Source organism: Apostichopus japonicus, chromosome 8 (assembly GCF_037975245.1).
Source record: "Apostichopus japonicus isolate 1M-3 chromosome 8, ASM3797524v1, whole genome shotgun sequence".
NCBI lineage: Eukaryota > Metazoa > Echinodermata > Holothuroidea > Aspidochirotida > Stichopodidae > Apostichopus > Apostichopus japonicus.
In genome coordinates this window covers 35,042,624-35,069,391 of record NC_092568.1, presented here as the reverse complement: position 1 = coordinate 35,069,391, position 26,768 = coordinate 35,042,624, and the positions used below count along the sequence as shown (strand labels likewise).

At 35.7% G+C, this 26,768-nt stretch overlaps 1 protein-coding gene across 5 annotated transcripts in view; it reads left to right on the top strand.

Moving 5' to 3' along the window:
• The window catches only part of LOC139971752 (cilia- and flagella-associated protein 70-like), a 38,297-nt gene extending 12,468 nt beyond the window's left edge, over positions 1–25,829 (top strand). For 2 of the 5 annotated variants that reach the window (XM_071978477.1, XM_071978475.1), the window contains 14 exons: positions 4,170–4,351; positions 5,481–5,603; positions 6,291–6,423; positions 7,619–7,876; positions 9,520–9,600; positions 10,704–10,872; positions 12,540–12,758; positions 15,482–15,625; positions 17,039–17,074; positions 18,917–19,077; positions 19,986–20,138; positions 21,734–21,895; positions 22,909–22,998; positions 25,067–25,829. In XM_071978477.1, the coding sequence (XP_071834578.1) occupies positions 4,170–4,351; positions 5,481–5,603; positions 6,291–6,423; positions 7,619–7,876; positions 9,520–9,600; positions 10,704–10,872; positions 12,540–12,758; positions 15,482–15,625; positions 17,039–17,074; positions 18,917–19,077; positions 19,986–20,138; positions 21,734–21,895; positions 22,909–22,998; positions 25,067–25,297 (2,142 nt within the window). In that variant the 3' untranslated portion in view covers positions 25,298–25,829. Of the gene's footprint in view, positions 1–4,169; positions 4,352–5,480; positions 5,604–6,290; positions 6,424–7,618; positions 7,877–9,519; positions 9,601–10,703; positions 10,873–12,539; positions 12,759–15,481; positions 15,626–17,038; positions 17,075–17,726; positions 17,757–18,916; positions 19,078–19,985; positions 20,139–21,733; positions 21,896–22,908; positions 22,999–25,066 lie in introns of all 5 variants that reach the window. The other 3 variants (XM_071978476.1, XM_071978478.1, XM_071978479.1) reach the window with 3 other exon arrangements.
• The last annotated feature ends 939 nt before the right edge of the window (positions 25,830–26,768 follow it).

Here is a 26,768-nt window from a genome sequence, read left to right as displayed (position 1 = left end):
ATGTGAACTACATGCTGTGAAGGTTACTCTAAATTCCTTAACTAACACACCCAACCAGAAACAGAGATGATCGGGTATACAATTTCCCTAGACACAAGGCCATACTTTGGTTGTTAAAACATTAAACAACTTCCACTAATATAAGCTAGATACAAATCCTTTAATGTTTGCACTGACATTGGAAATTTAACATTTCAAGGGATCTGGGGGGGGGGGGCTATTTACACAATATGACAACATAAATCCTTTATGGAAGTTATTTCAAGAAAAAAAACCCCAAAAGCAATGAAATGTAAACTTGAAGGTCGTATGTGGTACTCATTATGTTAAGATTTAACATGGGTTGATTCTTGTAAAGGAGTTTATAACAGTTCTACTTCATGAATATATGCATATATTTTAGTTGGATGGATTTTGTTTTTTTCATCGCACCTTTAAGTTGCATCGTTCACATATTCTCAGCACTGTATCAATGTTTGATTTTTGTTTTTCATCCATTCACACCTCTATTTAGCGTTCAAGAAAAGTATGTTTGTTTTTATTAATCATTTACCATTCTGTTTGTCTTTTAGTGCGACTAAAAGAGCCTTCATTTACTTCAAAACTTCCTCCTCGTAGTTCAGAATTTAAATTGAAATTGCTGCCATGTATCCTCCATATTGGTACACTCTAAAGTACTCCTTGAACCCAATGTATGCTAACTATTTGCCCATATTTTTTTCTATAGAATTGTTTTCTTTTATATTATTTGTGAAACTGTTGTATGGTGTATGTGTAATGTGTAATTCTGTGTCCTTCTTGTAGATTTGTATAATCTCTCTCTCACTACATACTTGTTTCACATTTGACTTCATGTGAAAAAGAAATTCTTCAAATCACTTGTTCAACCTATCAAAGATCATGTACTAGACTAAAAACTAGGTACAAGATATGTCACATACATTTCTTCCTCAATTTGAGAGTCATTTTAAAAGTAAAAAAAAAAAAAAAACCCTCTCACTTTAAGCATTTAATATTTGTTATAGAATTGTTACCATTTATATTATTGCTAACTATATAGATATAGTTTGATAAGCATTCACTTCTAGCATTAAAGAAAAATGAAACTCATTCTTGCTTTTTAATGAACTGTTAAAGTTAGTACTGTTTGAGTTTACATCATGGGCTGTTGTGAAGGGATTATAAATTTAGGCAGAAAGTTTATGTAGATCGGTCATAGTCTAACAAAATATGAATGCAGGCTATATTTCAACATCTCTTGAAGATGTTGACCAGTAAGAAATGTTATGGTTTGGAGTGCACCGTGTTTAAGAATGTTAGCTTAGTCCAGTACTTATTTCTAGAGAGTTGTAAGCCCCCCCCCCCCATCATTAAAAAAATTTAGTTCAGTGAATTTCTCATTAATAAATGTAGGCGCAGATTTTAATTATGTAATATTTCTCTGGAATGACAATAATATCAGGTTATAAATTGTCTCCTCCTAGAGTATACATCCAATATGATAATACATAAAGTTTGTATTCCTTGGCAGTTACACAATTGTTAATAGGTAAAATGAGGGTGAGTTAAAATATCATCTTCACGGGAAGAGGCTAAATATTGAATCCCCCGAATACACTAGAATAAACTTGTTCGCCATTTATACTCCAAGGCAGACTGCCTCAGCCAGGACAATACACTAGCAAATCACACACAGTTCACCTTAGGGAAACCCTCACTATCTGACATTTCCCTCCCTGCTTGAAGTTGGCTCACATGTCAACGTATGATAATATAAAGTAATATATATATAATAATAATACCAAAAACAGGGGAAGTGTATTAAAAGCAACAACAATAATTTACATAAGAGCTTACTATCAAACATAATTGAAAGATTTTATCTTTATACTTAATATAAAGAATAAACTACATCCTTGAAAACTTTGGAATAATTGCTAAGTTTTATTTGAGGCCATTTATGACATATTGAATGTGAAGTTACTTCTGAGGAGTAAGAACTAACAGATATGTACATGTTGTATGCTAGACTAAGCAGTTCAGCCACTTTGATTGGTAAGCTTCCGATGTTTAAACGCATCACTTATGACATGCTAATCATAGTATTCAAACTTAAAACCTGTTCTCTTGAAGGTTACTAACTATCATTGATCTATAACATGTCAAAATTAATTTTGTGCCAGACTCTGTCCGATAGTTGAAGGTGAATTAAATATCATGTTTGAAGAATTTCCTTGGAAGTTGCCCTCAAAAGACCCCACTAGAAAACCAAGTTTATTTAGAGTAAAAGCAATCTGCCAGTTCCTTGGTCTGCCTTTCCATTAAAGAATCATTTTGATGGCCAAGCCCCATTGCTGTTCTGACAAGTATCCCCACGGGATTAGTTTTCTTCTTTCGTTTTAATTTCTTACAAGTCGTTCCTGGTTTCTTTTTCTTCCTTTTAGAGGAGTGATATTATGCTGTATAGACAGATATTATTGGTCATGTTTCATATATTTTTGTTGGACCACTTCCTTTAGCACTTAAAACCCAGTTGATAGGTAATTTTCCTTTAGTTAAATTGTGCGCTTCTGCTTTTCAAACAGCATAAAATTAAGAAAGAAAAAAATGTGAAATGCAAAAGTCTGGTCTTAGGCTACATGCTAAACATAGGTACCACAGTCTTTCCGTACACTTAGTCGTAATAAAAAGGCTGCATCTTTCAATATCTTGCTCAGCTGTAGCTAGTAATAAATTACAAAAGCACAGTTTAGTGTTTTGAATATGAATAATGCTGACAAATTACTGCACTTTTCATCCGAAGCAACTGCTGCTATTTATTTTATTTACAAATATGTGAATGTAGATTATTAAATGGATGTAATTCTTTGCATGGGTATATTTGTGAACTGAAGACAAGAGTTTAAAATGAAAGTTGAACATCCTATTTATTGCCACAGTATGTCACAACTCTTTCAAGCATTTATGTTGGTAATATTCTTCAATTACTAAAAAAACAAAAATACCAAGAAAAAAAGAAGAAAAAAAAGAAGAAAAGTAAAAGTAAGATAAATAAATAAGGAACAGGACAATTAAAAGCCATTGTCAAATCTAGGTCGTTTGTTAATGTAAGGTCAAGAAATCAATCTAGCATTATCTTTTGTGGAAATGAATAGTTGTTTAAATTTTCTCAATAATGTTTTGATCATGTTACTTTGACTCATGGAATGTTTCCAAAGTTGTTGACAACAAGTGATGAAGTTAAACCGTCTGTTTATCGATTGGTAGGATATGTGAGATGTCTGTTATTTTTATTCTTTCTTCACAACCAGCCAAGGTCTACTAGCTGTAAAGGCTCATTTTGAAAAGTTATGTGACGCTCTAAACGTTTCTTTGCATCTATGTTCTTTCCGATATGCAATCGTTTCTATTTGTGCAGGGTTAATATACTGTTCTCTGATTTGTGAAATAAATCCTAGTAATGCTCAATTCTTTCTTTCTGTATCGACGTTGATTTCCTCTACATGGATTTTACTATATGGAACTTTGAGTTAAATTTTCTTACTATTAATGGATAGGAGAGTAGAGCATACCTGCCTGTAGTCAAACAATACTATTGACTTTGCTTTCAGATTAAATTAAAGGCATTGAAGACTCGCCCCAAACAGCGTGCCACCATCTTTAAAAAGTTAACTTTTCGTTGCTTGCAAGTGAAGTTTTTCTCTTGTCGCTACAAAATGCAGACAGTAATGAAACGTGATACCTTGTTATCTTTAGCTGGACCTGAGATGTCCATCGCTGTATTGTTTGTACACTGTGCTTGGGGTATTGACCGCAGCTGTATGTACTGATTGTACACTAGTGTCTAATTACGGACGGTAGCAAGCTGTGTGTGTATTTTCTGGGATCGTTGGTGGTGTGTAAAACTTCTGTTACACCTCATTCGAAACTAGGTTAGATTACCGGCATTAGACGTTTCTTTTTGCGCGAGTCTTCACACCCTTTAAATCACATAACTGTTTGCAGTACCATGTGGTACAGTAGTTGACTCTTTCCCAACACAATACATGTATCTATGTTCCTTCCCTCAGAAAAATTGTCAGGACATGGAAATTGTCAAGTAACCTCGATAATGAGTTTAAGAGCTGTATCAATCTGTAGTGATTAAATATGATTTTTGTTTCCAACAGCAGCCGTCTCAAATGTTGAAGCCCAGCGCACCGGGTACGGACACAGCTTCGGAGGCGGAGACCCAACCTCAACAGAACTTGGAGGGGATGCAGTACGACGAAGCCAGAACCTACATCATGCTTGAATTTGAGTTAGAGAAACCAGTGGTACCCAAGAGGGCGCCAGAGGAACTCGCTAACAGGTGAGCATGCAGCACGTCCACATTGTGTAATAATAATACGTAATAATACGTAATACTTATATAGCGCCACCCAGAAATTTTGAAGTGCTGTACAATAACAAATAAGTGAAAAAAAGGAACATAAACAGTTAAACCAGGCTAAGAAGTATAATGACAGTTTAAAAGCAGCTAGAAAGGTACGTCATCAAATCTTTTTAAAAACGAATAAGATTAGTTGTTCTACGGATGTTTGTTGGCAAATTGTTCCAGACTTCAGGAGCGGCAGAGCTGAAACACCTGTTTCCATAGTGCAAGTATTCATGTGTTATTTTATGTATTTATATATCTGTATGAACTGCAGGGTCTCTTGAAAGGTGGATTCTATACAAACCAACAGTATGAAAAATGACAAAAATGCGATAACCTTCGGGTATTTCGGTCCATAAGTATTCCACGGATGATCTGGAAGTGGCCTTACCTCTCTTCGGGCACGAAAGTGATTGATGTTTCATTTTAATGTTATATTAAGGTGTACTGTATAACTGTAAATCCCTCTCCACTTGTAGGTAAGCAAACCCCTCCCACCCAACCCCCTTTTGTATGGAGTCATTTGTAGGGCCTGAACTATATGAGGCAACTATATATAGAGCGTGGTGGAACATTGGCTAAGGCCTCGGACTCGTGATCCAAGAATTGCTGGTTCGACTCCTGCCTAGTTCACTACGTTGTTTCCTTGGGCAAGATGCTATGTCTCAATTGCCTCCTTCCACCCAGGGGTTAAATGGGTACCTGTGAGGTAACTTGTCATTGGGCGCAGTATATAATTGCAGCCGTCTGGAGGGATTGTCTCTGGGACAGGTTATCATTGACCAGGGGTAACATATCATCTGTAAAGCGCTTTGAGACCTATTGCTAGTATAAAGAGGGGTATATAAAAGTGGAATACTATTATTATTATTAACTACATTCCTTCCATAGTTGTCAAATATCTCTCCCATAGAGTTGAGCAGTGTTTTTCTTCATGGCTGTTGATGGAAATTTACATTACCGATGAGTTCCGATGCATCTTTCTTTTGAATGGAACACCTGTTTGTTTCTTTGATTTTGTTCCTCTTTCTTTACTGTTACTTCTTTTCTCCCTATCTTATAGAGTTGCAGAGTACATCCCACCTCGTCCTCTGTTTCCTCGGAGGACAAATGGAGCTCAAAGAGCGGTAGAGGACTTCCATCATCAGGTCTCAAAAATAGGAAATCTTGTCCTGGATGAATTTAGGTAATCTTGATTCCATTTTTGTCTTTGGCATATTTTTATTTAGATCAAGTCTGCTTGAAGTCTGGGCTTTCTAAGCCTTCTCATACTCTGGTGTCAAATCACATAGTAGTGTACCTCTTCACTTTATTGTCGCTAACTGGTTTATACCATTTCTACAAATCACTTTTAAATTTATTCTTGAACGATATAGTAATCCACTTGGCTTAAAAGTTAGCATGTCTTAATTCTAATTCATTCATACTTTATATTCGCCTGACCTGTTTAGCTCTATTTGTAGATTAAACCTTATACATGGGAGAGATGGTGAGGTGGAGGGGGAGGGGGGGGGTGAGGTCTGGAAGATGGTGGGAGTAAGGGTGAGGTGGGGGAGAGGGTGAGGTGGGGGGTAGTGAGAGGGAATGGTATCATTACATTCTTGGGATCCAATCATTGGTGAAGATGATGTGTCTGAGTTAAACTCAAACAAGGAAATTTCTAGACTTCTGTAGATATTTGTCAAAATATATCCATATTTGTCCATCTGTTCCAGTGAAGCCACCGTTAAAATGTGCTTTGAGTTAAAAACATGAGTTACTATATTACTTGAATGGGCTTTATCTGTATAACTAACATATTGTGTTAATTAACTTTTTCTGTATCTTTCATAAAAACCATCTGACCTCCCCCCCCCCCCCCCCATTTCTACAGGACATTGTACAGTGACGAGATTCAGAACAACCAGCTACAGAGTAACGGTGAAGCCATGGAAGACCGTAAGAGGAGGCTCATATATGAACTCAACACCTCCGGCAAATATTTTGCATTTAAGGAACAAATCAAGGTAACTTTGCAGAATTGCTTACTTTAAATTAACCGAAATAAACCTATATTTTGGCCAATTGTTATATTTTTGGTTTCGTCAGTATGTCATCAAAGGTCTGATTTACTCTCCATTAAAAACTAGAATGATTGTCTTCCTTTACAAATATTTTATTATAATTTTAAGCCATCATTGATGAGAGGAAAGAATGGGAGAATCAACAAATATAATCCCTTTTTCTTGTCTTGAAATGTCAACAAACAAGGCTTTCATTACAGATAAATTTGCATGCAAAGCCCTGACATAGAATTTGTTGATTCTGTATTGAAATGGTCGATTTTCTTGGCAGTCATTCCCTTGCTTCATGTAAATAGAAAACTGTGAGACTAGAGACTTCCTGATACCTTCAAAAATTATGATACATATATTTACTTGAATTCAAACTTTTTAAATTTATGATAAATATCTACTTAACTTTAACTGTCTATATGGGAAAACTGAATACATTAAAAACATAGCACTAAAGTGCTGTATTATTTGTGAAAGTAAACAGTTTGAAGAAGCAAAGACAATAATGAAACATGCAACATTTTAAGTTGTGTACTTCTTAGCCAGCAGACAATATTAATTTACCATGCAACATTTTAAGTTGTATACTTCTTACCCAGCATGCATTGTTAATTTACTATGCAATATTTTAAGTTGTATACTTCTTATCAGCAGACAATGTTAATTTAACCATTCAGTTGCCAGTATTACGAATGTTGTGAATAGGTTGTCTCACTGGAAGCCCCATCATGACACTAAATTAGTTCGTGAAGTTTCATACTACCAATAATCAAGTACTGGAATTAGCAATTCCTCAACTTTTCAGATCCAAGAAAGTGATCACCTAAAATATTCCCTTCCCAAGGGACTTGTGAAACTCACTCGACAAAACATTATCACACTTTTACAGTCTAAATGTAAAGGAATTGGGGTTGAGAGTGGATCACATTGTTTGGTTTTGGTGTCCAGACTCTCCATCCTGCTTCTTAAAAAGTGCCTTTGCTTGAAATATTAATCACAGGAATGCAACAAGTTGAAAGCTAAATTGTCATAACTTACAATGCCAAGTAAGTGCGCACTGTTGTCACAGGAGAAAAACTTTAATGAATATTCATCACCTTTAAATTAATGGGATTTTTTTTTTCATAAATTTTCCTCCCCTACATAGCACTCGGTAGTGAAGATAGTGAGAGAGAAATACCTGAAGACTAGTAACTTTAAGGACCAAGATGAGCTTGAGTCCTTCTTGAGCGAGTTGTACGTATTCCTGGTAGACCAGATGCACGTAGGCCTCGGGCAGGCCCTCTCCCTGGAGGATGAGACACCCGTACCAGCACCGGTCACCACCGACGAACAGTTGAGACATTTTGCCCGAGAGGCGGAGGTCAACGAAAACTTTGAGTTGGCTTCCAAATATTACCAGGAGGTAAGTGTTCTATTTTATTTGTTATGTTTTTCCTATGAGAATTTTGAGAACTTTGTTATTAAATGCTGTGAACTATTAATCTGTTTTGGATAAATGAATATGGTTCTAGTTTGCTAGTGATGGGGTAGCAACATAATGAGCTCACATTCAAGATATTTTCAATATTTATTAACGAAAGTGAGTATTTTGAGAACTCCAGTCTTCCTGATGAATTTAATCTGTATTTATCATTTAATCAGCTTGAACTGTTTGCTAAACACAATAGAGTAAACAGTTACCAATGGTAGCTTGTAACTTCTCTCAAAGATTTTCAATAGTCTTATATGTAACTCTGCAGTCTTACCACTATTTTCTTGAGATTGGCCATCGCTTTCTTATATGCTGTTTATGTTTTTTATTTCTTATAACTATTAAGAATACTGTAAGTCATTGACTCAACCATGCAAAATGGCCAAAGTCGAATCATTGATCTCAGAAATTGCATTTTCCCAGAGGAATTTTGAAGTTGTTAGTTGTATTGTCAATGAAGTGAATACAGGTTAAATAATGTCTTTGACTAGTATTTTCCAACAATTTAATATGATTTCTGATTTCTGTGTTTTAGCCTCTCTTTCTTACGATCCTTTATGAAAAACTCCCATACCCCCATCTGGTTCTTTCTTTTCGACTGTACAACAGTAAACTAAACCAAACCGATCAAAACATGTCACATCTTTCAATTAAATTGATTAGATATTCCTCCTCTGATGAAATCGTCAGATTGCCACGGTTTTCCATCCAATTATCAATTCTATAAGCTCGGTTAATTAGGTTATAAACGAGGTCATTTTGAGTATAAACATCCACAGACCTAGCGCTCGTACTGTAAGGCAGTAGCTTGATCGATCTCTGCCCAAGACTCCCATCCACCCACGTAAAACAACATCATCATGTCATATTGAATAGTTGGACATTTTTAATGTGAAGGACATCATGATCAAACTGTTTTCTTTTCAGCTGTTATCATTTGATACAACACGCTAGTTTCTTGGTATACTTACTTCACTTTCCTTTAGAGGTCTGTGCACTTCAACAGATTAGTTCAGGAGAGAAATAATTATTAACTGGTGTAAGAGGAAACTGTTCTAAGCATTCCAGCGGAATTTCGCTCTCAATTCATTTCGTAGTCTTTCTGAGATTTTTATGGTTGAAATTTGTCACACTTTGTGCCACAAGTGAACTTGTAACAAACAGGTCTGATGTCATATTCACACTGAAGCAAACAGTTTTTTTTCTTCTTTTTTCTCCGTCACTTATTGTTTTGACCTTTGATTAGATAAGGTTCCAATTTACCAAAGTGAATGTGAAGTTATCACAATCCTAATTTCTGAAGTGAATGCAATTATAACATACAAGGTAGAAAATTGGATTTACATTTTCAAGAAAAGAATAAAGCCAATTAGTCAGTGTGCGTCCATTACATCATATCTGGTCAAATGCAGTTATAGAAATGTTATATAAAATGATATTTGACGCAAAATTTTTCAGCAGGATATCGTCCTTTGTCGTCAGTGGACAATATCTTTCATCTTTTATGTAATCTATCTTTTAAAGTTTATGAAATATAAGATAATGGTTATTTTCTTTATCCGGTATCTCCACAGCGCCTCGCCAGGAACAGAAGTGATGCATCGAGCTGGTTTGACTATGGCACATTCAGTCTTCTGATTAGTGACATTGCAAAGGTGAGGGGACAATATGACAGACGTAAAAGTCGCATGTGTCATTTGACAATAACATACAAACAAACAGATGTGACACAGGATCAGTACTTACATTCAATTTGGCCATTAGTACAATGCATTGTGTATCTTTATTTCATGTTTAGAATTAGCATTTTAAATTTATATTTTTTCCAAAAATTTTTTTGATTAAATTAAAATTTGAGAAGTTGAGAAACATTTAGATCATGGTAAACATCAGGGACCTCTATCATACAATCTCATGAGAGACACTTTTAGTAATTGTGCTATGCTCTTTGAATATTGAATAGTTGTAATCAAACAGTTATTTAGTGTCATATATATGTTTTCATATAAGTTTGTTATTATGGCAAAAGATTTGACAATAAATGATGGCTAAAAAAAACAAAAACAAACAAAAAACATACAAACAAGCAGATGTGACACAGTTTCAATACTTACCTTCAATTTGTCCATTAGTACAATGCATTTTGTATCTTTATCTCATGTTTTGAATTAGCATTTTAAATTTATATATATTTTCCAAGTTTTTTTTTGGATGTTAAATGCTAAATTTCTGTAACACTTCTGTTCATTAATATGACTATAGTGATCATTTTGATCACCGTGGTGATGAAAAATTCATGCCAAATTTTTTGAAATTTATGTGTCTTGCTTGCGCTTTGCACATATGTAACACAATATGCAAAAGTACTTGGGTGGTGAATCATCTAGAATTGAAGAATAACTCATTAAAATTTGACCTAATTCACATTCAATCCAAATCAATAAAGAACAATTTAAAATGCTGCGGAAATTCCGTCTTTCTCAGCCTACGGGTGAGGAAGCTTTGGTGGATTTGGTCTAATTTCAGAGAAAAAGTCCATCAAAATGCAAAAGCATTGCCTCATGATCCTAGTATTGATGGTTTGTTAGAAATGACATAATTTAATAAACCTTATATCTACTTATTCAATACTATGAAAATCAGAAGATTTTTTAATTTTTTCGTGCTCAATTCGCTATTTCAGTCAATTTGCCGTATTAGTTTTATAAGTTTTTCCCCCTCTTCATATTGCTTTTTCCTTTTATTCCTGGTCACCAAGGCTGAAGAGTGCTTCAAGGAAACCGTTGCTATTAACCCTCAGCATCTGGAGGGCTTGATGTTATACGGAGTTGTCTGCGCAATGGAGGAGAGAAATGATGTCGCTGAAACATTCTTTGAAGCAGCCACCTGTGTCTCACCTAACACCACTCTAGCATGGACTCTGTTAGGTATTACCATTAACAGTACACTCAAGCTTAAGGACTTTGTCGATATGGCTTATTAGTAGTCTACCCATAGGGGGAGGGGGTGCAAGATTCGGGGAGCTGAGGGTCCTGAGAGAAGAATGACCGTGCAAGCGGAACAGTTCAGTAGACTTTTATCATCATGATATTCAGCTCTGGTGTATTAAACTCCACCAGTTTATATTTTCGTATCTATCTTACAGTAGTAATCATTATTAAATATACGGCGCTTTAAGATAATAAAAACAAAATTGACGCATTAGCGTTAGCATAAAATTGGACATCGTGTAGCTCAAGTACTTGATTGTTTTTAATCAGTACTAAGATGCTCTCCATTAGTGTCATGCTGATGTGACTGCAAATTCAGACAAGTTAGTTAAACAGTTTATACATCATCCTCTTTGTAAAGAATTATTCTCAAGTTTTGTTTGACATTTGAACCAAAGGTAACTTTTTCATCAATCTCACTGTAATGTTTAAAAGGTTTCTCTAAGATGTCGTTTTGTATTACACTGCTCTCTTTTACCCATAGCTTCTGTACGATATATCATTGTGTGTAAGCAGGTGAAAACCTCCTCAGAATGGTTTTCTAATTTTAGCACACGTCTCCATCTGAGCCGCGTGAGAGCATCCGTTCAGTACATCCGACAGATACTATCTTATCTATCGAATGATTTCCACTTCTAGCCCAAAAAATGAGAAAAGAAAAAAGGTTCCTAGACAAACATACCTTTTCGTGCCTGGCTGGTAATTGCTTCAGTAATTGTGGCATCTTTCATTGTCAGTAACAATAACTTCACCTTATCTCACATTGTGAACTGATGAGTGAGTTTTGCAAGAATTCTCGGAAGGTTTCTGCCTCGCTAACTTCAAGATGCTTGCTCGAATCATGCTTAAAGAATAGAGATCTAGACAGCAAAGTCACACTAAAATAGTTAAAATGTTAATCCTAGCATCAGATATATGCTGCAACACTTACTGTTTGTAAAAGTTGTTGCACTACCCAAACTTTAACTCTGCGTACACGACAGTTTAAGGTATGAAGTTCTTAAAATAAAGAAACACTTTTATGCTCCACCTGGATGTGACCCCATGCTTCTGTTCCTACATTGCCAATGCCAATATACTGGTCTGTGGACATCGTTGGTGTCAAGCTTGTTGATTCAGCTGAAAAGGAGCATTTTCTCATTGACTTTGTGGTAAATTCTGTTTTACTACTGTTTCCTCAAAGTCTGTTACCACTGTAGTATTATACTTAGCTTGACAAATTTGCATACCAGAGGCAATTGTTCTTTGTTTTTGATTTTGGAGGGGGCAGGTTGTTATGGGGTTTTGGGATGGAGGAAAATCCATATTCATGAATGATTATGTGAAAAAAATGTGTTTGAAGCTAACATTTTATGAAATCAATAATGATGTGCTTATTTATTGGTTTCTGTTCATCCAGCAAAAGGAAAAGTAGAAAATGGTGGGGAAATAATTTTTCTTGGATTAATCTAGGTTTGGAGAAAATTGCAGGAAAAGTTTCAAGCAAAGGTAAACAGCCGCTTAAAGATAAGTCTCAGTATGGGACCAGCTCTTTTTAGTTTTCATACAAGCCTCTCCCCCTCTTTAAAGCTATTTTGGTTACATTCATTGCATGTGATGGACAGGTTTGTTCTACGATGGCATTGGGAATGACATCCAAGCTGAGTATGCTCTGATGGAGGCACAGAAAGTCAATATCATGGACGCTGCTGAGAAACAGCGACAGAACAAAGAGGAACAAATGTTGAGAGAAGAGGATGAGGGGGGAGTCCTGCTGGAGGAGGAACAGGAGGTAGAAGCCGGCGATGCTGAGGCGGAAGATGTTCAGGAACTCACAGGGGATGGTGAGTCATGGACATATCTAGTTTGTTGGGGAAGGGGGTTGGGGGAGGGGGTTGGGGGAGGATAAGCTCCACTCCTGAGTAAGACTTCTGAAATTCATCCCCCATCCCTCTCCCCCACATGCTTTTCCCCACCTCCCTCACCCACCTCCCTCTCCCCCACCTCACTCCCCCACCTCACCTCACTCCCCCCTCCCAATTTTGCCATTGTCTCTTCTTTTTCATGTCCTTTCTCATATAAAATAAAATAAAAATTAAGACTACACTTATAGATCCAAATTTTCTTTATTTTCTCCATTTATTTAATCAAGCTAACTTCACATTACATAAAGATATAAGCCAATAACCTATTCAGAATATATATTTTTCTAATGACATGATTGTCTTATTGTGAAATAAATGATTTATCATTTTTTCATTAAGGAAACATGAGTGACCAGACCGTCCCTTAACTTGTCTGCTGAACAATTCTGCCAAAGTAAAACCTCAGCTTCAAAGCATTTACTCTTTCCTGACAAGGACAGTTAAAGAACTACTGTACCAGTGTTAGAATTAATATAATCTCTGACATAATTCTGACCAGTCGTCATATAATATTAAAGACCCCGCCCCGTAAAGCATATTTTGTGAGTAATTATCACAACACGATGAGAGTTACTTTTGCCTTATGGACAGCCTGCATCCAGTCTCATTTTCAGGTCATATGTTGCAATTTATGGAGTGTTTTAATACTGAGCTCTCTCTAAATCTTTCATTCTTTTGAATCTAAACAGATTTTTTCATTAGGTCAATTCATGTGGAATTTATCAATTTTATAGCAGAGTAGTTCAAGGTAAGGGAGTAGAAATTGAGAAAATTAATTTGGTTCTGTTGCCGGTGGGAGAATTGAAGCAAAATTGTCCATGAGGCAAGGTCAAGATAAATTCGTGTGAAGAATTTTTTTTTTCCTGAAGGCAGGATTGATTTTCAGAGTGCCTATCAAAAAAGTTGCAAAATAAGTGATGTTTGTTTTTACAATTCGTGCAGACAATAACTATGGTATGAAAGAAAATTAACGGCTCAGTTGCCTTCAAGATATATATCAAGAGTCACGCTTACCATTGACAATTTTAGACATGAAGGTAGTCTTTATTAAAAGAACCAAAAATTATATTTAAAACAAAGATAAAAATTCAAATTCAAATTATGGCCCAGCAGTAGTTGACTAAATTATATTACTTTGACAGTTGTTTGACTAAATTATATTAGTTTGTGCAGGGTTTGCTAGAAAGCAGAGACGTGAATTTTATTTTCTTAAGTCATTTGAAGAAAGAAAAACTTTGAGCTGAAAATTTTAGACACTAATGTTGTTTATGACATGTGACTTAATGATAAATCGAATAATTCACCAATCCATTCGGATTTGGGAATCAATTAACCCTGAAATCCCTGGTAGGGAAAAGATGTTATCTTTGTTTCGATTTAGGTCTTTCAAATGTAATACTTTCTATTATAGTCATGAGTGAGATATGTGACCAAAAGTAATAGAGCACTCAGTCATCATCGTTAGCCTATTAACAGAGTTAGTTCACAATTCAAACAACTTATCAAAGAAAGCGGGTTTTTGGCTGATATTATCCTTTCAATGGTCTACTATATGTCAGCCTGAAGACTAATTCTATCAGTTATGGCACAGAGCTGCTAATGTTTGAAATTTTTTCCCCCACTTTTTTAGTGTTTTTTGTATATCATCTTTCATAGATGTTATGTCTGCAAAAATGCATGTCGTCAGCCAAATATTTAACTTTCCCAGTTTTGTTTAATACCGGCAATTTTTTAGTAATAATTAAAACTGCAACATAATTCTGTTTTTACTATGAAATTTTAAATAGAAAGTTTTCATTTCCTAGTGGTACTAGGACATCACATGGTGACACCATGGAGAGCCTTCAGACATTACATGGCAGCATGATATTATCATTCACAGAACTGATTTTTATTTTACCTGTGGGTTGTGCGTTGTTCATCACAAATGTGATTTGTTACATTGAATGAAGATGATGGACTGTTGCGTTTCTGCCTCTACGTTAAATATTTAAAGACAATTTTGCCCCTAAATATTCTTCAAAACTATAAAAAGAAAAACTGTGCCTACCAGGTTCATACAAAGGCCAAGTGTAATTTGAGAGATTGACAATTGCAGAAAACTCTTAAGTTGATATTAAAAAAAAAAAATGTCACCCAGTACTGTAAAATTGAATCAAGGTTTGTCTTTGTACGAAGGAAAAAGGCAGAACCCGTTGCATTTTTCAGTGAATCAGAATTATCTCAAGTTTGTGCTCAATTGTACTTCAAATTGACAGTTGTACAGCTGAAAATAGGCTTAATCAGTTGCCTGGGGATCTGTTTGATGAATTTAATGACATATGGAAAGGAACTTCTTGATGGGTTCTTATTGTGCTGTCATGATTCTTTGTAAGGGAGCTTGAGGCTGGGAGTAAATTAGCAAGTTTACCATTTTGATACAAGAGATTTCTGGATTAAGGGAGCATTTGCAGTAAATTGCATAATATTGAATGAATATGTCCCTAACAGCAAATAAAGTTGAGAGGCAAAAAACACCTCATTCAGCTAACATACTAGTCGACTGTTAAAAGCATCATAACACTGGGGACCTCTTCAAATGTGTCATGGCTTAGTTTCATATTTATTGGATTTTTTTGTTGTTATGCCAATAAATAATCTAGATGTTGGGGACACCAAGTCTTCATCCATTCCAGTCGTGCAGAAGATACCGGCCACCCCCACCGACGGGAAACCAACCCCAATTACTCCCACCAAAGAGAAACCGATATCAATGAAAAAGAGGGCTTCAATTTCATCTAAATCAGGTCAGAACATTTATATCTGCTTCTATAAGTCTCCCTGTTTCTTTTAATATCTTAGACTCAAATGTGCTTGATGAGTGTGGTAAAATAATATCAAACTCTGATGTAGGTAAATATATCTTTTGATCATTATCTTAAAAAAAAGGAAAAAAAATATATTATAATAATATGTGCTATTTATAAAGCGCTTTCCAATAAAATCTCAAAGCGCTGTACAGAAATAAATATATATATTCTTTTATTGTCCATGAAGTCAATCAAAGTGCCTTAAACAAATATGAATTTGATGCAATTTGCATAAATTGAGGGCAAGGCTGTCAAAATGTATGAGTAGATGAGGTTGCACACTATTGTGAATGTGATCCAGCTGGTTTTGCAAATTTTGACATCACCAAAGTTTGATTCAGTGTCTTGAGATATATATATGTTTTCCTACAAAATTAAACACAAAAGTAGTTCATACTTGTTTATACGTCGGGTAGACATTCTAAGAAGAAGAAATGTCAACTTTTGTTTGATGCAATTTGCATAAATTGAGGGCAAGGCTGTCAAAATTTATGAGTAGATGAGGTTGCACACTATCGTGAGTGTGATCCAGCTGGTTTTGCAAATTTTGACATCACCAAAGTTTTATTCAGTGTCTTGAGATATATATATATATGTTTTCCTACAAAATTAAACACAAAAGTAGTTCATACTTGTTTATACGTCGGGTAGACATTCTAACTTGCATACTCCATAGTAGAAACAGACACACCCATATTTTAGACATTCGTCATAAATTTAATTGCTGTAAAGCGTAGCTGCAAGTCATGCAATGTACAGCTGGTACAGTAGTAATAGTTGTAGCCTCGTAGGTATTCCCAAACAATGAGATTCATTAATCTTCAGAATGAAGCCTTTAAACGAATCCTTAGATTAAACATTTTATAATTGTTATGCTTGCAGCCAGTCTCTGCATTTTGTTTTTCTTTTTGTTTTCTCAAACTTTTCACGAACCTTTTTAATATGAATTACTTGGTAGGGAAAAATGTATGTGATATGTTTTAGCATAATGCTTTTTAAATGTTTTTAAAACTGAACCATTGTATCATGTGATTTTTTGTATGATTTGTGTGGGAGAGGGGAGGAAGGAGGTGGTGGGAACAAACTCCTCAAAACAGGTGTAAGAAATATGAACACTGAATTATTCTCCATTAATCTGCTGTTGAAACATGTAAAATCTGTTAGACTTTGTCATAGTAATGTCCTGGTGGAACTTTCTATTCAGAAGAATTAATATTAAATAAAGAACATGCTGTGGCACCATTTTATTGTAAGAATTAGCTGTCTTGAATAACTGTGATTAAACATATCGCCATGATTTCAATCGGCAAAACCAAGCTTAATTACCTCGTTACGTTATCCCTCCATAAGATCTACCTAACGAAGCTCCCACACCAGCAGATCAAGGTAGGTGTACTGTGTATGTCAGATCTAGAAAATAACACACACACTCTGTCCCTAATATTCTTCTGGTCACACGGTAACAGTTTTACCTCAAGTTCTCTGGGGATCCCACCCACGAACCTATCCTACAGACATTTGGCAGTGTAAATAGATGTGTGGGCCAACCTCTCTTGAGGATGACAGTATTAAACAAACATGTCTAAGTTTTTATATGAGAGACCAGAATTTGACATTCTAGCATATTTCAGGTTATTATTTGAAAAAATGGTTTGAAAGCTGGATTTCAATTTTGGTTTGCATTAAAACAAGAAATAATTGAAACGTACACAAATATTAATATACATTTTGACACTGTCAGTAGAAAATGAAATAAATATTCAGTGCCTGTTTGCTTCCTCTGATGACAATTAAATTCAGCAGTGATTCTTGTCTATCTATCAGTAATAAAGGATTGAGTAATTAGGCCATTGGATAGGTACCAATTTCATCCAATCATTTACAACTGCACTACTGCACAAGTATTCAGGTTTTAGAGTGCTTATCACTTTACAATAAACCGAGAGGCAATAACCATCGTCCTGTGACTAACAGCAGTAAAAATTCATATTTCTTCTCTTTTCTATCTACAATATGTTCCTTGTTTTTGTTAATATAGACTCTCCTGTGTCCCTTGCTCAGTATAGAGGTATAACACTAACTCCTTATTTTGTAGGTGATTGTTGTTTGCAGTGAAGTTTCCATATTTTATTAACAAATGACCATTGTTTGCAGTGCTTTGAATGAATTTTGCCAGCGGTCGATGGAATAATATCACTAACATTTGTGTCTCGATGAGTTCAATTTTAATATTGCCTAAAAATTATGAACATAGAAGAACAATGAAAGGGACAGAGACCTTTATTTGGAATAGGATTGGTATATAAAGAATGCATGTGTTCTGATGGGAAACTTTTGTGTATCTCTGTCAGCATGGACTGGTAGGAGTGCTGAAGGGGTGGGAGGAGAGGGGGGGTGGGGAGTACTCAAGTTTAGGGTTCGTGGATAGAATATGGCATGTTCTTCGTTGAGTTTACTTTGCTTTTAATCAAGCGCTAATCATCATCATCTATCACATTTTTTGTCGGTCTGAGGATGAGAAATTTGTGAAATGAAACCTGTCCTGGTTTTAATCAGCAACATTCTTGGCAGAAAGGGGTTAAAGGAGAACTTCATTTTACATCCCCATTTTGCATCGCATGCACATTTCACCCATCATATCATAAATAAAAGACAACCACTTTGTTTGTGTAGAGAACAAAACAAAACAGCAGCTCATCCAAGAATATCTTCCCATTCTGATATCAAATCTCCTGCAAAAAAGAAAGAAAAACATAACAAACTTCACAAAATCACCCTTGAAATCTTGAATGGGTGGGAGTGGGGGAATTGTGGGTGGAGGGAAGGATGGGATGAGTCAGTTTGAGTGGAAATACTTGCAAAATGACATCTACTTGATTAAAAATTGTGCCCAAGCTCCAATTCTCTGCTCCCTCAACTTCATCCCACCCCACCTTCCCCTACCCATCCCACCTACCTTCTACCCCATCCCACCTTCATCTACTTCATCCCATCCCACCTCCCCACCCCACCTTCCCCCACCCCATCCCACCTTTTATTACCAGTGATTACAGTACTCGTATACATTTTCTTTGGATATTCTCCTCCAATTTATTCTGTCACTGATGCAGACAGGCCTGCTGAGAATATAAGTACAGTTTTCAAGGTTTCCTGCGCTGTAACTGTTATGTGTCTCTGGTCTGATATGATCAATAACTATTACAAATTAAACCTGTCTTCTTTGGATAGTTGGACAAGATGGTATGAAGAGTGTCACCAGTCACAATCCTGGGGGGAGCCGCCCTGGGTCCACCCAGGAAGAGGACCCACCCAGAGAGCCCACTCCGATCCCCCAGTCAAGTATCTATATGATTGCTGTTGAGTTCTTGCTGGATGTCAAAGCCACTCAGGTATTAAACACATATCCTGTTTGGGTATTCAATAAGATGTAAATAGTCATGATAAATATTATGTATTCATCCATAATAAGTTATTTAGAGGAGTGAGGTATGTTGTTCTATGCAAATTATGGTTTGATACAGATCTTACATATAAAATGTTATTCAAATATTTTTACCATTTTAAACACATAAATATGGCTATCCCAAACTTGTAGGTGTGCAGACATGATCACAAGCTTTCAAGAACTTACAAACATAATCTTAGGTATAAATTTAGAATACTTACTTTCTCTTGCTTTGTTATTGAAGAGCTTTGAGAACAAAGTCAGTTTTAGTATTTTTGTTTGTTAAATACAGTAAGTTTTAATTTCACTTTATTAAGACAGTGTCAAGCAGTCATTTGTTTTCTTTGTGATGATGTTCTCTTTCCCTTAAAGTTTGAAGAGGTAAATTTATCCTGCCTGCCATCCTCCTGCCATAGCTTGGGAAAGTGGTACTTGTTCTAGCCTGGGAGGGGGGGGGGGTGGTGGGGGTGGGGAATGATTACTTATAATTGCATCGTACTGCAAGAAAAGTCACTTTTGTAAAATCAGGGAAAGTTCAGCTTTCAACTGACTATGATCTGTTCTCCAAATTCTTCTCTTACAGTCATGGACTTAACTGAAGAAAAGAGAAAATGACAAACTTGAGACATTCAAATTGTCTCTTTCTCCCCAAAAAGTGGTTACTAAAGGCAGCTTATTAGGAATATATTGTATTAATTCATTCCCTAGAAGGGGGAGTAATTGGAAAATGGAAATTAACATTTTTGGTATACAAATAGTTATTATACCAAAGTCTTTTTTTCTGACTACAGTTTAACAGAACTGCATATAAATGTAACTACAAATAAACTCATAATTTTTATCAATTCTAAGTTTTGTGAGAGGGCATTAGCTCATGAGCTTATTCACCCCTCTGGAGGACCAACGAAGTTGTACCATGTTGCCCTTGCAAGACTACACCTTCAGAAGAAAGAATACCAGGAGGCAGAAGATAATTTAACCAAGGCACTGGTGTTAGACTACCAGGTAGGTTTATTTACTAGGACAGATGATATCAACCTCTTTAAGTATTGATTGACCTTATAAAGAATGAAAGAAATAATACTTAACAAATTAAATGAAAAAAAAAGGAAATTTAATGTTATACTTTTGGTCTGCTAAACTTGCAGAAATGGTGGGTTTAGTATGAGTCAGGGGATGAGATAGTGTTAACTCAGGGGATTGGATGGTGTTAACTGAGGGGATGGGATGGTGTTAACTAAGGTGATGGGATGGTTGTTAACTCAGGGGATGGGATGGTTGTTAACTCAGGGATTGGGATGGTTGTTAACTCAGGGGATGGGATGGTTGTTAACTCAGGGAATGGGATGGTTCTTAAATCAGGGGATGGGATGGTGTTAAATCAGAGGATGGGATAAATGTTAACTCAGGGGATGGGATGGTGTCAACTCAGGGGATGGGATGGTTGTTAACTCAGGGAATGGGATGGTTCTTAAATCAGGGGATGGGATGGTGTTAAATCAGAGGATGGGATAAATGTTAACTCAGGGGATGGGATGGTGTTAACTCAGGGGATGGGATGGTGTTAACTCAGGGGATTGGATGGTGTTAACTCAGGGTATTGGATGGTGTTAACTCAGCAGATGGGATGGTGTTAACTCAGGGGATGGGATAGTGTTAACTCAGGTTGATAAGTTTAATACTTTATATAACTCAGTTTGCAAGAATGCTTTTCATCTTAGAACATGTCCCATTACGGTTATTTCCCTTGGGTTCGACCAGTCTCCTAGCCATTTATAAGTTAACTCTCCGAATTTTGTTTTTGCTTCATCTACATTGAATCCCTCATTGATGTAATTGACTTTTGGGTTTGGTACAGAAATTGTCAAGCATTTTCAAGTGGTCAACATTTTTACTTGTTATTTGTGTCTGTTAGGAAATTGCTTTAATCAAGTAGCTTTAAGAGCATTGCAGAAGGCTGTGTAATTCCTGATTTATTTTTGTCCTTCCTGCTCCTTGTATGTCTTGCTCAAAAGTTTACTTTGATTAACTAGAAAAATCTTGGAAACTTGAAAAAGATTCCACCAAACGTAACATAATTTTGATACACCCTCCTTCATTTTGTAGTAGGTGAGAGGGAATCTGGCTTCCTTTCTCTACAAGTTTTCAGCAGAGTGCTCTGCCAGGGCTCATATCACATGGTCAATTAGTGTTGTCGTCCTGAATTTGTTTATCTCCCTCCGAAGTTCATTTGTCTTGAAATATGCTCTCATGCGTCCTCACGTTTCAGAGAAATGACTGCAAAGGACATTTATCTTGTCAGTATTTCTTCTATCTCGAATAAACCAATTCCGAAACGGTGATGTATCCGATTAGGAAGAGTCGATTTTCATGTTTATGGAAATGTTTTTGCATTAGGGGAACAGTGTCGAATTTTGTACTTGGATTATCTTTGCGTATTTAGTATGTTATTGATACTGACATATGAGTAGTGTCAAGTAATATGTAATTTTAAGTTTAGTTCATACATAAATGTATGTGCTTGTGGGGCAAAAAAATAAATAAATAATAATTCAACCTGTTAAAATGCGTTACTCCTGTAACATGAATTTATTGAACAGGATCCAGATTCGTGGTCTATTATGGGTCACCTACGGTACCTCCAGGGTAACCTGAAAGAAGCCAGAGATTGTTACCAGAGGACCTTATCTTTCATTGCTGATGCAAGGGAAATGCATTCCATTTATCTTAGACTTGCATCCATCTACCTCCATGATACCGAGGTGAGAAATTATCTGGTGAAAAGTGGTGATTGTAGGACTAACCTTGCTATGTATGGTTATGTTGTAATTCTCACAGGCCTGATGAAAGCTGGGGCTGGGGGTGGGGGGGATGGGGTTGTCAGGTGGATACATTCCTGGGTGCGGTCTGGTCCATAATGTCTACGTATTCTTTCTGCATAGCAGCAATTTGTGTTTCTTACATACTAAAGCACATTATTCCACTGTGCAATAGATTCACTAATGTTGTTATTGTACTAAGTGACTAGTGTGTTGTTCTGTATGAATCCTTATTATTATGAATCCTTATTTATTATGAATCCTTATTATTATGAATCCTTATTATTATGAATCCTTATTATTATTAATCCTTATTATTATGAGTCCTTATAATTTCTTAATATTTCTTCCCAGTTCAATTTGTTACAGTTAGTCAGGAGCCAGCCTAATGAGTTCTTGGAGATAGCAACTCCTTACTATCTCAGCACAATGCTGTATACAAGTTTATGCTATATCAATTAGAGTCCATGTACTAATTAGCAACATCTTCATGACATTTAATTATGTGATTATCAAAGAGCCATTCAGTACTGAATGAATCAAGGTTCCTGACCAGAATTACCATCTTAGCAGTTTTATTTTATCATCTGACAAACATTAAAATGTTGCATTATGTTTTAATGTAAATCAGATATCACTATACCATCCTAGAATGATGTAATAACCATGCATGAGACTCCATACATGATTCATTTACCTGTTTGCCTTAGAAGAAGATCCTAGCAGGATCAAAACATCAGGCTTACAATGTTAACCTACTCAGGCTTTTTGCAGTACAGATAAGCATTTCTCTGATCTCCGTGATTCATTTACGATCTGAAATGCATCAAATGTTTTGTAAGTAAATGTCTTTTGGCAATTGATTTTGTTTTTGCTATAGAGAATAAAATTTCCTAAAGTAGATTCCTTTACCCGTAAAAAAGGATTCTGTTTAACTTTTTCTTTTCCGTTTTTAGTTTGAGAAAGCAAAGGAGACATTCTTGTTGGCCTGCAAAAACTCACCATCATGTATTTCTTGGCTTGGTGTTGGAATTGCATGCTACAGGGTAAGTATGAGGACATTTGAAGAAAATTGATATAAATTAATATTACAACCTAGCTACATGTACATTCTGTGACTGTGGATTCTAATTCTATATTCTCAAGGCAGCAGATTTTGAGGTACCGATGATCTGTACATATGAAACCTGCATAATGTGTGCTGATTTGGTTATCCTTTATTGTTTGTGGAAACAAATTTGCTATTCATGATGGTGTTGTGAGCAAAAAGTATTCTAGGTTCTAAAGTTTCTTTACCAGTTGCCCAATTTATTGTCTTTCTGTGGGCTTAATGCAAGAATAATTTCAGTGCTTGTCAAACAAATGCACTTTTCCTGTGATACCCATAATTGGTTTCTTATAAAGGAACTAAGTTATTTACAATAATACAGAATCTTGCTCTCTTGCAGTGGTGCTAGAATGTATTTTCTGTTCATGCAGAATAATTCTTATAAAACCTTTGCTTTGAAATGTCAGGAATAATTATCCTGGAAAGCTTAATTCACTTTCATGTTGATTATTGAATATCTATTTTCTAGCAATTTCTGACCAGAACCCCACTTTTGGGGTTGAATTAGAATTGAATAGAAACCTGAGGGCAAATCAATTTCACAGAATTGCCTGTCATAGCTAATTAGAACCATGCAGGGCATCAGAGCCATTTGACCTCTAAACTAAGCTACCTTATGAAACATTACATCATAAAATTAAAGCATCCTTTTACTTCGAAAGTAACCTGGACTAAATCAATTTCGATTTGAATTAGCCCAGTGACATTTTTTCAAATGAATATTAGCCCAAAATACAAAATGCATATTTTACTCAAAATGTGTAACTTTTTGTCCATAAGTTGAAGTGAAGCTGAAATTGGTTTTCAATATTAGAATATTTGACTAAGACATACTACTTTAAAATAAAACTACAGTTGTCGGTAAAGTAGACAATGGTTGTGTTATTAGATTGACAGAGTTCATTTGAAATTCCTATGGGAGTGAATAATGCGATCTGAGTTGAATAACTGACTTGATAATTCAAGGCCACCAAACTAATTAATCATTGATGTAAACAACCTGTCAAACACTATTCATAGATGCAGAACAAACATCTTGTGTTTCCATGGGGAATACGCTGAGCGGCTGCCAAGTATAAACATAACAAATAACACTCCTGTTACCAAATATGAGTAATTCAGATGAGAAATTTTGGTAATAAGTTTGTGAAAAAAAAATTGTGGGTTAATCTCTTTTATATTGTACAGATATGTGACATAATTCATGGCTGCTTAGAGTGCAAATCCTGTATCTGTATATTGAGTGGCCTGCACTTTTCTTCTGAGGAACACATGCTAGTAGGCCGAGTAAAATATGAAAGTAGGAATTGAAGGAATTGTTCAGAGGAAATGTTATTTTTGATTCATAAAAACTTGCATTCAGTTTCTCTGTGCAACTTTTAAGATATTGATAGTTGAAATTGTTGCAGTCAGTTTTTGTTACTATGGAAGTGAACTTGAAGCAAACAGGTGTGATGTTGTCATAGTCAAACATTGACAACAATAATGCTTTATCCTGCTCTATTCTTCACTCGATTATTTTGACCGTCCAAATTTACCTTTTAGGAACATAAAAGGTGACAATATACCTATGACTGTGGTACATTCACATTCTGTTGCATTCCAATATTGAAGTTAGAAAAATGTTTGGTACAAAATGTTGCACATTCAACTTTCAGTATTTCACAAATGGTACATAGGAAGTGAATGCAAATTTTACCAAGTACATAGGATATAATCCTTTTTCTTCAGTAAGAAAACCATTTACCCCAGTACCAATCCTGTGCATGTGTATTTATATGCCAGCAGTGTCATTTTCAGCAGATTTACTTTTTCTATCGTAGGTTTTTCTTTACCGCTATTGCCATTTCAAGAATATATCTCAATTTATAGAATAGCTTCACTACTTTCAAGGTGATAATTGTATAACCCTAAAATACTGTGTATAATTGAATACAGCTAATATTGTAGTTGAAATGAGTTGACTGCATTTTTATTACATCACTATCTTGTATTTTGATTAATAGCTTGGAGAACTCTCAGAAGCGGAGGATGCCCTTTGTGAAGCTAACATCTTGAACAACAGCGACCCTGAGGTCTGGGGATACTTGTCTCTTGTATGTCTTAGGACTGGGAGGCAGCTAGAGGCAGAACAAGCTTATAAGTACGCCATCAAAGTCAATCTTAAAGATGAAGACCTCCTCAAGGAAATTGAAGAGACACAGAACATGGTGGGCTTTGGAAATCCTTCGTTTTGAATCTTAAAAGGACTAACTGTTTGCTTTTTTATCAAGTGTTCTTATGCATTTTCAAGTTTTTCCAAAGTTTAATCCATTTCCCCCTTATAATAACTATAGAAGGTGGAAGGACGTCTTTTATTTCCGTCCGAAATGATCAAAAGTTATTGGATAATAATCCACAATGTTTTCATTGTGCAGTGTTTGTATTTGGTACATTGGTTTGAGCATTAAAGCATCACAGGATGCCTTTATGAAGTATTTAAGTGTTGTGTCACAGTCTGACAAAAACAAAAAGAAAAGGAAAATTTCTTTGTAATAATGTTCCCATTTGCTGTTCTGGTTTTCAGAATGCATGTTTGTGTATGTGTAATGCTCCTTTAAGGCTAAATCCTCAGACAAGGCCAGAATATGAATGTTAAGACATAGTTATATGATTTGTAATAACTCAGTCAAAAAAAAATTCTGTCAATTCATACAAACAATAGAGCTCCCATGAATGACATTTAATACAATATTTTATTTGCAAATTTATAATACATTGTAAACATTTTTCTGTAGAAATCTTTTGTGCTCTTTTCAAACCATTCTTAATTTACCACTAGTCAACTTTCTGTTGTTAACCTACTTATATGCATGACATAATACTCCAAATTCCTCTTGAAGTCCCTTCTATCCACTTTCTGGGTTTGTTATGAATGAAACTAGTCAGTAATGTTGGTGTGGCATAGCTAGAGGTTGTGGCACCCGGGTGCAAGAATAGAAAATTGCACCCCCCCGCCCCCACTACTGAAAGAAAAAGAATTGCGCGCAAACATTTTTGGTTATATTTTTTGGGTAAGTCGTTACAGCCCCCCCCCCCAATTCAAATTGTGCTCCTACGCCTATGATATTTCCACCATTCGAAATCTACTGCCTTGGAACTGTATACTAAAATACCCAAAATTTCTGTGACATGTAGTCATTACAGAATAGAATAAAAAAAAGAGAAAACGGTCGATATGGACTGAAAAGAAATCAAAATCTACAAATTGACTAATAAAAAGAACAACATTCAGTTCAGATTCTTATTAGTAACTAGAAAATATTCATGCCTGATGACATACATTAATTTGTCATGTTTTTCGAAAAAGTTCTTCTTTTTTTACTCTCATTCTCCCATTTCAGCGCCCCTAAACCTGGGGCACGTGCCCTCCCTTGACCCCCCCTAGCTACATCACTGTGTTTGGTTACAGGATATACAAGCTACTGTGGCCTCTAACTGGCACCTTAAGCAAAGATGGTGGCATATAGGGATTGTAACCAACCAGGGGCTGGATATCTCATTTGGTAAAGCATTTGTATTCCTGAGGTCATGATTTTGAATTCTCTTCTGGCCAAAAATGTCTTTGCTCTTTATAAATTGTTCATAAAATTCCAGTCAGTTTTTGTTGCTGATTTACTAAACATAAAATGTGTAACACAAATACTACATGCTGTAGCTTTTTGATAA